The sequence below is a fragment of the Vipera berus genome, assembly GCF_964194415.1.
Source record: "Vipera berus genome assembly, chromosome: 1".
NCBI lineage: Eukaryota > Metazoa > Chordata > Lepidosauria > Squamata > Viperidae > Vipera > Vipera berus.
Window position 1 is genome coordinate 351,025,296 of NC_138202.1, and position 12,538 is coordinate 351,037,833.

At 42.1% G+C, this 12,538-nt stretch overlaps 1 protein-coding gene across 1 annotated transcript in view; it reads left to right on the plus strand.

Annotated features, from left to right (window-relative positions):
• Positions 1 to 222: 222 nt before the first annotated feature.
• NOS2 (nitric oxide synthase 2) overlaps positions 223 to 12,538 on the plus strand; it is a gene marked incomplete at its 5' end in the record, with an annotated part of 43,469 nt that continues 31,153 nt past the window's right edge. Inside the window, 5 exons of the mRNA XM_081346577.1 lie at positions 223 to 341; positions 5,462 to 5,543; positions 8,044 to 8,157; positions 9,290 to 9,438; positions 12,224 to 12,386. Of these exons, the coding sequence (XP_081202703.1) occupies positions 223 to 341; positions 5,462 to 5,543; positions 8,044 to 8,157; positions 9,290 to 9,438; positions 12,224 to 12,386 (627 nt within the window). The remainder of the gene's footprint in view (positions 342 to 5,461; positions 5,544 to 8,043; positions 8,158 to 9,289; positions 9,439 to 12,223; positions 12,387 to 12,538) is intronic.

Here is a 12,538-nt window from a genome sequence, read left to right on the forward strand (position 1 = left end):
TGGAATGTAATCACACCGTTGAAGCCTTGCTCCCCTTTTATGTGCAGGGTGGCCATCTTGACTTTTTGGGCCACACCCGACCAACCCTGACCTTCCCTTGTTCTTAAAACAAAAACAAATCTTCTTTGTCTCTTCATGCCTGCTGTGTATTTCTTTTTGCAGAAACAGACTTATCTTGTCTAGCTAGGTTTGAACGGCATCCAAACCACCTTGGTCTAGATTATGCAGAGGATGAGGTATCCTTGGGCGTTGCTTTGTGTGCCACCATCCAGTCACTCCGAGTTGTGGGAAGAGATGGATCTCAACAACAATATGGAAAAAGCAAATGAAAATGTCCACAGGTGAGGCTTCACGTTTCTCCTTGGCTTGAAATCTGGAAATTACCTGAGAAATTACATCCTATTGGAAAACAGCCAAGAAAACATTCTCTCTCTCTCTCTCTCTCTCTCTCTCTCTCTCTCTCTCTCTCTCTCTCTCTCTCTCTCTCTCTCTCTCTCTCTCTCTCTCTCACACACACACACACACACACACACACACACACACACACACACACACCTGGAATGCCTCTTTGCACTTATTACAATCTGTAGCATCATGCAGCCATTTGGGAGGTGATATAGTAATAATAAAATTGGAAGGGACCTTGGAGGTCATCTAGTCCAACTCCCTGCTCAGGCAGAAAACTCTATACCATTTGGCTGTCCAGTCTCTCCTTAAAAACTTCCAGTGTTGGAGCATTCACCGCTTCTGGAGGCAGGTTGTTCCACTGGTTAATTGTCCTGTCAGGAAGCTTCTCCTTTGTTCTAGGTTGCTTCTCTCCTTGATTAGTTTCCATCCATTGCATCTTGTCCTGCCTTAAGTGCTTTGGAGAATAGCTTGAGTCCCTCTTCTTTGTGGCAGCCCCTGAGATATTGGAAGGCTGCTGTCATGTCACCCCTCGTCCTTCTCTTCATTAAACTGCACAGACCCAATTCCAGCAACCGTTCCTGATATGTTTTGGCCTCCAGACCTCTAATCATCATAGTACTGAAGGCTGGCTAGAAAATGGGAGATTCTCAGGCCTAGTCCTCCTTTAGGCACAGAAACAAACTGCACGGTATTGGGCCAGTCTGTATTTCTCAGCCCAACCCACCTCACGGGGTTGTCGTAGTGGGGAAAAGGGAAGAGGGCATTATGGATATACATCTCATAAATGAATAAATGAAACCTGCCTCTCTCATTTGTGCCATCACAAACCATGGTAAATAGTTGGATAACTCTAGAACAGCAGTCCCCAATCTTTCTGGCTCCGTGGACCGGCAGCTGCGGTGGCAGTGGGATGGTTTCATGCATATGCCCACCACCTACACAAATTGAGCCTCGTGCCCTCACCCACCTGCCGCTTGTGCAGACCAGCTCCCAACGGGCCGCGAACATGTAGTTGTTCTGTACTAGCCTGCTACCGGCCCTGCAGAAAAGGCAGGGACAACCCCTTTACAAACGGCAAGAGGCTGGAATAAAGCCTGCCAAATTTATTAACATAAAACAGACACCAACCATGAAACAGGAGCTATGAAACAGGAACTATTCAAGCGGTTGCCTTCAGCAAACCAGCCCTCCCACGCATTCCCCCTTAAATACAGTTCAGGGCATGGCTTCTCTCTGCCTCCTTCCGAGGAGCCCCATTGCCTTCCTCTGTTTACTCCTGATTGACTGCCTCCTGAGTTGGGCGTCCTTGAACAGGGCCAGCTGTGGGTCATCTTCATCCACGCTGTCAGGCTCACACAGCTGGGTCTGCGCCGTGACCAGATGAGAGGGGCCTGGCTGGGGGCTCTCATCAAGCTCTTCAACACCCCCCTCCTCCTCCTCCTCTGAGTCGTCCGACCCAACTGCCGAACCCACAGGCTGACCCTGAATCACAACAGTAGTAGTCCACGGACTGAGGGTTGGGCACCCCTGCTCTAGAAAATGTAGAAATCCATTTGTGTGGAGATGGCATCTTAAGTCTAGGAAAATCTCAGCCGTGGTACTGAGAGAGAGGCCATTCCTCTTTCTTAGTACCGCCTACCTCACAGGATCGTCATCTGAACAGAACTTCAAAAGGGAAACTCAGCTGGGAACGCCTTAAAGGAAAGGTGGGGAAATATGATAAGTAAAAAAAAACAACCCACCCTTTTCCCTTGCCCTGCGTGGAAATGAAAAGGAAGGGAGACAAGTTCAAAAATCCTTATTACTATTATTATTATTATTATTATTATTATTATTATTATTATTATTATTATTATTATTTTCTACAGGAAAGCAATGAAATTCACGACTAATTTCTCGACGAGCGCACATCTGGAATTCTTTGCAATACCCACCCAGTTAATTCCCCAAAGCCATCCATTCTGTGAATTGCTTTCCCTGTCTTTGTTTTGTTCCTATCAGCAGCTTGTTCCCCATTGATCTCTGAGGCAGCTTGACGCGAGCGATTCTTTGTTTAGCTCAATGGGTGGTGCCCTGGCTTGGCACTCCCTCTGCCCACCAACCAGCATCCCAGGAAGCTTCTGCTTAGCCTTTTCCGATTTATCAAAGCAATGGGATCGTGGCTAGGTCTTTCACACATGCTTCTCCTCTCTGCCTCTCTTTTTGTGCCCCAGGGTTCAAGCAGTTGTCCTGTAGGCTTGGTTTTTCTCTGGGCTGAGAACTTACGTAGTCTATCTTTCTGCTTGGAAAGATATCGGAGAAAAAACATTTTCATCGTATCCCTTTTATGGACAGGCAGCTGTCGACTTATATCCATTTGTTTAGTAACCGTTTGAAGTTACAAGGGCACTGAAAAAAGTGATTTACGATGGGCCCTTGCATTTATGACCATGGCAGCATCCCCACAGCCGTGTAATCAAAATTTGGGCACTTAGCAACTGGCATTAATAGTTGCAGTGTCTTGGGACCCTGCCTGACCTTCCCAGCCAGCTTCCAATAAGAAAGGTCAATAGGGGAAGCTGGACTCGCTTCACAATAGTGTGATTCACTTAACAACTGCTGCAATTTGCTTAACAAACTTGGCACAAAAAAAAGATTGTAAAATCAAGTACAACTCACTTAACAACCACCTTGCTTAACAATGGAAAGTCTTAAGTCGAGGACTAACTGTGCTAATACACCAACCCAGAAGTTCTCAGTTAGAATTGATTAAGAATGGCAAGTCCATCCCCTAGCCATGAATAACAATTCTGGTTTTTTGCTCCATTATTCATGGTCATCCATGGAAGGGGGTGTGTCAAAAAAAATCAAGATGGCGGCTACAACCATGCAGTCAAAGTGTCACCCATTTTTGGCAAGCCTTGCATGTGATGCAGATAAAAACAGGCTGTAGCTGTGGGCTTTGGACCTATACCTATAGCCCCTATCTTGGCAGTTTTAACTCCTCTCTGACAATGGACATTGATTATCTGGTGAGGTTTAAATGATTGCATTACCTTTGAATAGTGCTTTATGAATGCTTCTTTTTCTTCTTCTTCTTCTTCTTCTTCTTCTTCTTCTTCTTCTTCTTCTTCTTCTTCTTCTTCTTCTTCTTCCTCTTCTTCTTCTTCTTCTTCTTCTTCTTCTTCTCCTCCTCCTCCTCCTCCTCCTCCTCCTCCTCCTCCTCCTCCTCCTCCATAAATGAGATGTAAGCCAAAACTGAATGAGAGTTCTTTAATTATTCCCTTGATATTTAAGAATGATTTAATTTTAATTGAAGTGTATTTTAATTAAGTGCCATCACTATCCCATTTGGCACATTGCTAACCTTTTTTCTTACTCATGTATGTATCAATGTGCAGACAGAGAAAATACCTTCCTGGATGTGTGTTTTCCTAGGACATCATCCTATCTTATTAACACAGTGACCATTTCCTCATTAGTGATTTAGAGCTGTTTATTTATAGTTGCTAGTCAGTGTTTTTTCCTGCTCTGGAAAATCCACTTTTTAATACAGTAAACAGTGATGCCAACTATAATTTCTAGTTTTTTTAAAAAAAAACCTCAACAATGATGGCTGTTTTCAGGTGCAGTTTTCTCACTTTTTTTTTCAGCAGACATTTCCTTTTTCAACTTTAAAAAAGTATAAAAATAAATCTGGGGAGATAGGATTTCAGATCTCCACCTTAGCCAGAAAATTATCTCAGTGTCCTTGGACCCGGCTCTTTCAGGCTGCTTTATCTCTTACTTTCTAGCAAGAATGGCAACAGTGGGGAACACATATGCCAACTTAAGATACAAATGAAAAGGATATAGCATAAAACTCAGCAATTGGTTTTTATAGAACCCCTACACACACACGCACGCGCGCGCACACACACACACACCTCCCTGGGAAATCCATTATACATTATCTATATTTGCTTGGATATTTGGGATGCCATAGGAGGATGCCTACCAAAGGAAATGACATTAGTTGAAATCCCCCTTTTTTCAAAAAGAAAAAAAATGTTCCATCCAGGTGAGGGCAATCATAAATGTCATCCTTAACTTATGACCACATTTGGGACTGGAGCGGTTGTTAAGTGAGTCATATCTAATTTTATGACCTCATTTTGCTGTGGCTGTTAAGTAAATCTGGCTTCACCTAGTGACTTTGCTTGTCAGAAGATAACTGGGAAGGATACAAATAGTGATCACGTTTCCCAGGACACTGTTACTGTCCTAAATACAAGCCAGTTGCCACTTGTCAGAATCTTGATCACATAACTGCAGGGATGCTGCGACAGTCATAAGCTGTCATAACTTTGAACGGCTGTTGAACAAGTGGTTGTAAGTCAAGGATTACCTGTACAACCATGCTTCTCTAATAGGGTCATCATAAAAGATAGGAGAAACAGGCCAGTTTTTGGTTGGCTCAGGGGCACGATGGCTCAGGGGTTAAAGACGCTGAGTTTGTCAGCTGGAAAGCTGACAGCCCAGGTGCAAGAGTTCATGCAACAGGGTGAGCTCCTGTTCCTGCCCCAGCTCCTGCCCACCTAACAGTTTGAAAGTATGCAAATGCAAAACAGATTAATAGTACCACTTCAGTGGGAAAGTAACAGCATTCTGTGCACCTTTGGTATATAGAGTAGAGTAGAGTAGAGTAGAGTAGAGTAGAGTAGAGTAGAGTAGAGTAGAGTAGAGTAGAACAGAACAGAACAGAACAGAACAGAACAGAACAGAACAGAGCTGGAAGGGACCCTCGAGACCATGCTAGTAACATGGCTCCCTCAACGAAGAGATGGAGATGAGCACCATGCCCTTAGAATCGGACACAACCGGGCAGGGAAACTTTTTTCTTTACCTTTTGTCTAGAAATATGTGATCATGTTGGAACTTGCGGAAGAGGCCTTCATCCTGGAGTGGATAGTCAATGGCTAAAATGTTTATGATGATAATGATGATGACCCACTTATTTAGCATAGACTGAATGCTTTACTATCAAGCATTTCTCACATCTTCATAAAGGATTGTTATTTCTCCTTTCTCCTAGTGTGGCAAAGCAGGAAGGTGCTCTTGTTAAGAGTCTGAGCAGGAAACCCAATGGCATCACATTGCTTGAGAAGGCGAAAGAAGTGAGTCTGGCTTTGGGGTCCCTTTATCCAGTGCTTTTTTTCTAAAAAAAAATGGTGCCGGAACTCAGAGGTGCTGTCACTGGGAGCAATGCCGATGTCTTGCTACAGCGTCACCGCCCGTCCTTTGCACCCCTGCGGCTCAGAGCCACATGCCGCGGGGATTCCCCTCCCCACAGCTGCCATGGGGATTCCCCTCCCCACAGTTGCCACGCCGCGGCCTGTGCTGAGCCCCCACCTGGAGCTGCTCCGAACCCCGACCCAGAGCTGTGTTCCTCGTGGCAGTGGTCTCTGGCGCCAAACAGCCTCTTTCCAACCACATCCAGAAAAATTTGTAACAAACATTGCAATTCTCAAGGCCATGTTTGGTATTTCCCATCAATCTGTTACTGGAAGGAAAAAGCAATCCCTGCTGCGTTACTGATCCCAGAGAAGCATTTGCATGTATGCAGGTATCCTTAGGGTGCCATAGTTATGGATGAGAAATATTGGTTGCAAAGTTGGCATTTCTGGATGTAATACAGATATTTTGGACTTATTTTTGTTTCTTTGCATGTCTGATATTTTCAAAAAGGCATATGCTACTGACTACGCTTATGTGCATATGTAACATCTTTTGCTAGGATACATGGCCACTGCTTGTCCAGAATGTCAGAAGTGAAAGATTGTGACTAAACAAAATTTTAATGTACAGATAATACCACCAGAAATTATTTTAGCCTTTTTAATAAATGTTGTTATTGATGTTAAGCTCACCATGGAAAACATCATATATTGTTATGCATATACTAGGTTAATTATTTAAAGACTGAAGTGCAACATAACTAGATTCTAAATAATATATTTTTCAAAACACACAACATTCCAAACAGTAAAAGTAAAGTCCAAATTAAGAATATTCATTCTTAAGAATTGTTTAATTTAAAGTGGTTTAGTTGTAATAGATGGTTATAGATTCAAAATAGTTTTCAAGAGTGTACAAAAGATACTATTTTTTTTTCTAGCATCAGCTAAATTAGACATATTACATTGAGAAAAATGTTTCTCATTTCTTTCCTGTTACCTTTATTGATTTCATTGCAGAGATGTTAACATAGAAATAGATTATTTTGTTATCTAATTTTACCTTCCAAAAGACAGAAGCAGATGAAAAATGTGAGGTTCTTTCCTGTTGGCTTTTTTGAATTAGCTGGTTTAGATTCTAAAAGTTTAGTTCCTAAAGAAGTAACCTTGTAAATAATTTTAATGTCCTCCTCTAGTGCAGGGTAGGCAACCTTGGCTCTTTTATGACTCAAGGACTTCAACTCCCAGAATTCCTGAGCCAGCATGGCTCAGCTTGGAAACCTCTTTCTTTCATCTCAGCGTGACTGGCTCAGGATTTCTGGGAGTTGAAGTCCATGAGTCATAAAAAAGAGCCAAGATTGCCTACTCCTAAAGCCAATAGAGGGAGCTTTTTTTTTTTTGCAAAAAAAAGGTGCTGGAATGCCGTTCTGAGCGTTCTATGAGAAAAAAAGCCCTGCCTTTATCCAAAAATCATCAGAAATTAAGACTATGAAATACAGGCGATAAGCAAAGTTGGGGATCAGATGGCGCTCCAAGAGAGCAGAGATAATAGGATGATCAGCTTCATCTGGAGAGCAGCATAATACCAATGCCTAGATTAAGATATATTTTGTACAGTTTGGCCTTTAGCATATTTTATGAATTTAGCTTGAGTTAAAATAACAAGTGAAATGACAACTGTAAAATTTATTTATTTTATTTTATTTTATTCCATTTATATCCCGCCCTTCTCCGAAGACTCAGGGCGGCTTACAAGCTTAGCAGTAGCCTTCATTCTATGTATATGCCTGCTTATTAGGGCTTTCGCCCCCCCCCAAGCGGCATTATTACAAAGTCAGCTTATTGCCCCCAACAATCTGGGTCCTCCTTTTACCTACCTCGGAAGGATGGAAGGCTGAGTCAACCTTGAGCCTGGTGGGATGCGAACCTGCACTAATTGCAGGCAGCTGGTGTTACTTAAGGAGGCATTAGCCCACTGCTCCACCAAGGCTCTTGACAATTGTGAGAGTGTGCCCAATCCTGTGTCCATGGAAACATGCTTAATGAGGACAGTTAGAAATCTAGTTGATACTCTGGTTAGTTTTTGTAGTTTCCTGTGTAGCATCAACTCAGATTCACTTGGTAAATTATGTTCAGAATATTATTCAAAGGCAGAAAAAGTAGTACAGTAATCAGATAACAGGTATTCGGGTTAAATGTTTTAGGCTGAATTCAATTTTATGTTGTGCTACTCAGCTCTGAAGCCCTTGGCCCTTGAAAATTGTTTTTGCGAAGATAAAAATAAATGGATGAATGGATGGATAGACAGACAGACAGACAGACAGACAGACAGACAGACAGACAGACAGACAGATAGATAATCCCTGATTTTTACAGGAAGGGCAGCAATCAAATCCAAATTAAATCTAATCAATTTTTTAAAAATTTCTTTTCTGCCCAGAAACTTCTCCAAAATAATACCATACAAACATCTAGGTGCCCAAGGCATTTAAACATTAAAAATTGGGAGACTGGAACAATCCTTCAAGATGCATTGCACCATCAGTCCAAAGAGGTAAGAAAAATGCTTAGATTTAGGTGTGTTTTTTCCCCACCTCTCCAGTAGACCACACAGAGTTGAAGTGGCCATAGCAGACTCTCCTCTGTTCAGAGAAAGCTGAAGGAGATCCAACAATACTCTTTAAATAACTGAAGGATTGTTATCTATTATCTCAAGTGGCGGCCACAACTATTACTGTTAGAAGCTTAAAATTACAGGAAGGCGTATACCCCATTAAAATTAGGAAAAACTGTATTAATGAAAGAAGTTGGCAGGGAAACAATTTGTCCAGGAAGGTAGCAGCCTTCCTTTCGCTACTCCTGCTTCAGCAGAGGTTGAGGAGGCATCTGTCAAGAATCCATCTGGATTCCTGTTCAGAAGTCAAGTTGGAATGCTTAGCGCTTCACTTTTGGCTTCTATCTCTAGAAGTTTGCATTCATTTTTACCCCATATTTTTTTAATTTACTAAACGCAAAAGTAAGAAATAAAAAGAATACACAAAATACATAAATAAATAAATACATAAAAGGGAAAAAAACCTAAAAACTAAACGGGCATGTTTTCACATGCATACGCACATAGCTGTACAGTAAGCATTTCAGTGAAAAGAAGCCATCATTTGTTACAGTCATCCATCCATTGATAAAATGATTGTGTGCCATCAAACTGTTTTCAACATCAGCCATCACATACAGTAGGTAGATCTTCTCCCAGGATGATCTATCTCCAACCTGGTCCTTCAGGTTTTCCAATGGTCCAGCCATCTTGCTGCTGGTTGTCCTCTTCTTCTCATTCCCTACACCTTTCCCAGCAATAGAGCCTTTTCAAGGGTCTTTGTATAATATGTCTGAAGTAGGATAATTTGAGCCTGGTCATTTGTACCTCAAGTGAAAACTCTGGGTTGGTTTGCTCAGTGATCCGTTGGTTTGCTTTCTTGGTTGTCCGTGTTATTCTCGGGAGTACAATCATCCATAATTAATCCATATAGATCTGAGATCCTGAGCAGATTTCTTCCATACTACACTTTCCATTGTAAGGGCAATATTTCATTGGGTGGGCATTAAACTACCCCAAATGTTAAACCCTGCAGCTGTGCCTACCGCAAATTCTGGAAGTGTTTACTCTCTTGCCTGCCTCTCTGTTCCAGGTTCTTAACTGTCAGAGCCAAGTTTGCCAGGGATCTCTCATGAGTCCAAAAGGGTTAATTCGAGGTCCCCGAAATGAACCCATCCCCAGAGACAAGTTACTACTCCAAGCAACTGAGTTTATCCATCTTTTCTACAACACACTTCAAAAGTGAGTCAGCTTTTTGTTTATTTTGAGCTTCTGTCCTGTGATTTACTTCCTTTTGGCAAACTTGGAAGGTCTTTTTAAAGGATCTTCCAATCAGGTCCTTTAGGCCATTACTGGTGTGATAGTGTTACTCTAATTGTAGTGCTAACAGCAATAAACAAGTGCCTTTGGGTTGTCTTAGGTTTGTAAGTGAAACAGAAGGAAAAAGCAGGTGATCAGGGAAGGCACGTCTCAGAACGCAGGAAAGAACATAGAAAGATTAAAGAACATTTACCCTTGAATTATGCCTTCAGATATCCAAGCTACTTTACATGCAATCCTACGACCACATCAAAAACAGATGTTTGGGGCTTCTGCAAGAAAGGGACAAGGGTCTTCACGTTCTGACGTCTTTGTGTAGATAATGCAAATTATATAATGACGTAATGATGCACATGACTTTCTTGTGCCAGACACTTGTGGCAGGTGCAGTGACCCACATCTGCATTCTCCGCTCTTGCATCCTTGGCAAGTCAGATAAAGGGACAACTTCATAGACAGATAGTTCCACCACCTGCTCTCCTTAAGCCATTCTTTAATGCAGAGGGAGCCGTCCCACATTCCCTTTGAAAGGAAGAAGCCTCTCACGTGCAAAAAGCTTTGCCTCCCGGGGCTAGAGAGGAAGAGTGAAAAAAATGAATGCCTTGGGAGGCTTGACCTTGTTATCTCCAAATAGCTGCTGACAAGAGATTAGAAATTTAATGCTGAAAAACACAATTTCTGAACTCCAGCAGAGATCAAAAGAGGGGGAGAGAGATGAAGAGAAGCTAACAGGATCTGGCAGAACAGATGGAGTCCTTAGCAGGCCATTTTTATTTTTGGCCTATAGAACTGACATTTGTTTGGGTAATTATTCACTCAGAACATAATAATCTAAGCAGTGCCCTGCTGGATCGGACCCCTGGTCCGTTCCATCCAGGAGTCTATTCTCCCAGTGGCCAACCAACTAGCCAAGGAAGCCCATAGTCTCCCAGCAGATGGCCTCCAGAGATAGTCCCATGACTATTAAGGCTAAGAGCCATTGATCCTACGGCTGCTTTCTTTATATTCTGCATTGCGGGTAATATCATAACAGTCATATTATTGAGTGTCTTGCAAAATCTAGGAAGAGTTTCCACCCGAGACCTTACTAGAGAGCTATGCATTTTCATGCTGACTGGGTTCACACACCCAGTATGGCATAACATAGTTTGCTTGGCTTTGGCTTAGTTCTATGTGTGAACATAGCCATCTGGATTTGTTCTATGCACTATAGTGCCTGAAAGCAATGGCTTAACATACTGTGTGAACCCAGGTATTATATATCTGTTCAGATGAGATTTCATATTCTTCAGTGTTTCTCGACTTCAGTCACTTTAAGAAGTGTGGATTTCAATTCCCAGAATTCCTTAGCAAGGTGGCCAGGGAATTCTGGGTTGAAGTACATGCATGTTAAAATAGCCAAGGTTGGAAAAAAACTGTGTTAGACCAAGACATTTCTGTGCCTGTGTATGGCTGGCAGAAGAATGATTAGCCATGCAACTGGAGAACAGAAATGCAGCTGAAGTTTCCCACATATGCACGCACTTTTTAAAAAATGTGCTGAGGGCAGTGGTGAAACAATGATATAAAACAGGCAGAATTACTTGTCATTGACGGCTCTCTCCTTGCACTAAGCATTGATTTATCATGTGCCATCAAGTTGTTTTTAACTCCTAGCAATTACACAGATTTTCTCCCTCCTCCCCACTCTGGTTTAATTGATTCTGGCTTAAGCACAGAATTTGAAGCAGCTTCATTGCTGTTTATTGTTGTTAATAAACCAACTACTGATTACAGGTAGTCCTCAAGTTAGAACAGTTCATTTAGTGACCAAAGTTACAACGGCACTGAAAAAAGTACGGTAACCTATGACCATTTTCACACTTGCAACTGTTGCAGCATTCCCATGATCATGTGATCAAAATTCAGGTGCTTGGCAACTGATTCATATTTACGACAGTTGCAATGTCTCGGGGTCATATGATCCCTTTTTGCGACCTTCTGATAAGCAAAATCAATGGGCAAGCCAGATTCACTTAACAACCATGTCACTAATTTAACAACTGTGGTAATTCACTTAACAACTGTGACAAGAAAGGTTGTAAAATGGGGCAATATTCACTTAACAAATGTTTCACTTAGCTACAGAGATTTTGGGTTCGATTGTTGTAAATCGAGGACTATCTGTGTAGCTGATTAAAGAAACCATTGAGTATTAAATGGTTAAACCAAGTCATTAGGTCAAGGATCTCTATTATCTAGAAAGCTGTATTTTAATCTTTGGAGCCAGAGTTTACAGACATTTGCCGACTACTTCTAATCTTACAAGCAAACAACGATGTTATTGGTGCTGCAAGAAAAAAAAAGTCTCATTATTATGACTCCTGCAGCAATTTGTCAAGGGAACAAGAGGTTTTACAGGCTCTTTTCTCCTTTTACCAGGAGCACCATCCATTTAGTTATAGGAAAGAATAAAAGGGACGCGGTGGCTCAGTGGGTTAGGATGCTGAGCTTGTTGACTAGAAGGTCGGCAGTTTGGCGGGTCGAATCCCGAGTGCCGCGTAGCAGAGTGAGCACCTGTTACTCATCCCAGCTTCTGCCAACCTAGCAGTTCGAAAGCACGTAAAAATGCAGGTAGAAAAATAGGGACTTTCTGAATTAAGTTAACTCCCAATATTGCTTACTGTACTGTTCACCTCTGTCACCGTTTCCTTTATTTTCTTTGCAGGGCAGAAACGGAAGAGCACACAAGTCGGCTGGAAGCAGTGGCTCAAGAGATAGAAAGAACAGGGACTTATCAACTCACCAAAGAAGAGCTTATCTTTGCCACAAAGCAAGCTTGGAGAAATGCTCCTCGGTGCATCGGGAGAATCCAATGGTCCAATCTACAGGTGATCCATTTGCTTTTGCTCTTGAAGGCTTACCAAATTCTACTTGAAATAGCCAGAGTTCAGCTCATCATATTCCATAGTGATACCTCCACATAAATGATAAGACAAAGAGTAGAATTCTGGTCCAGCATTTTAGGACTATGCTTCAGATG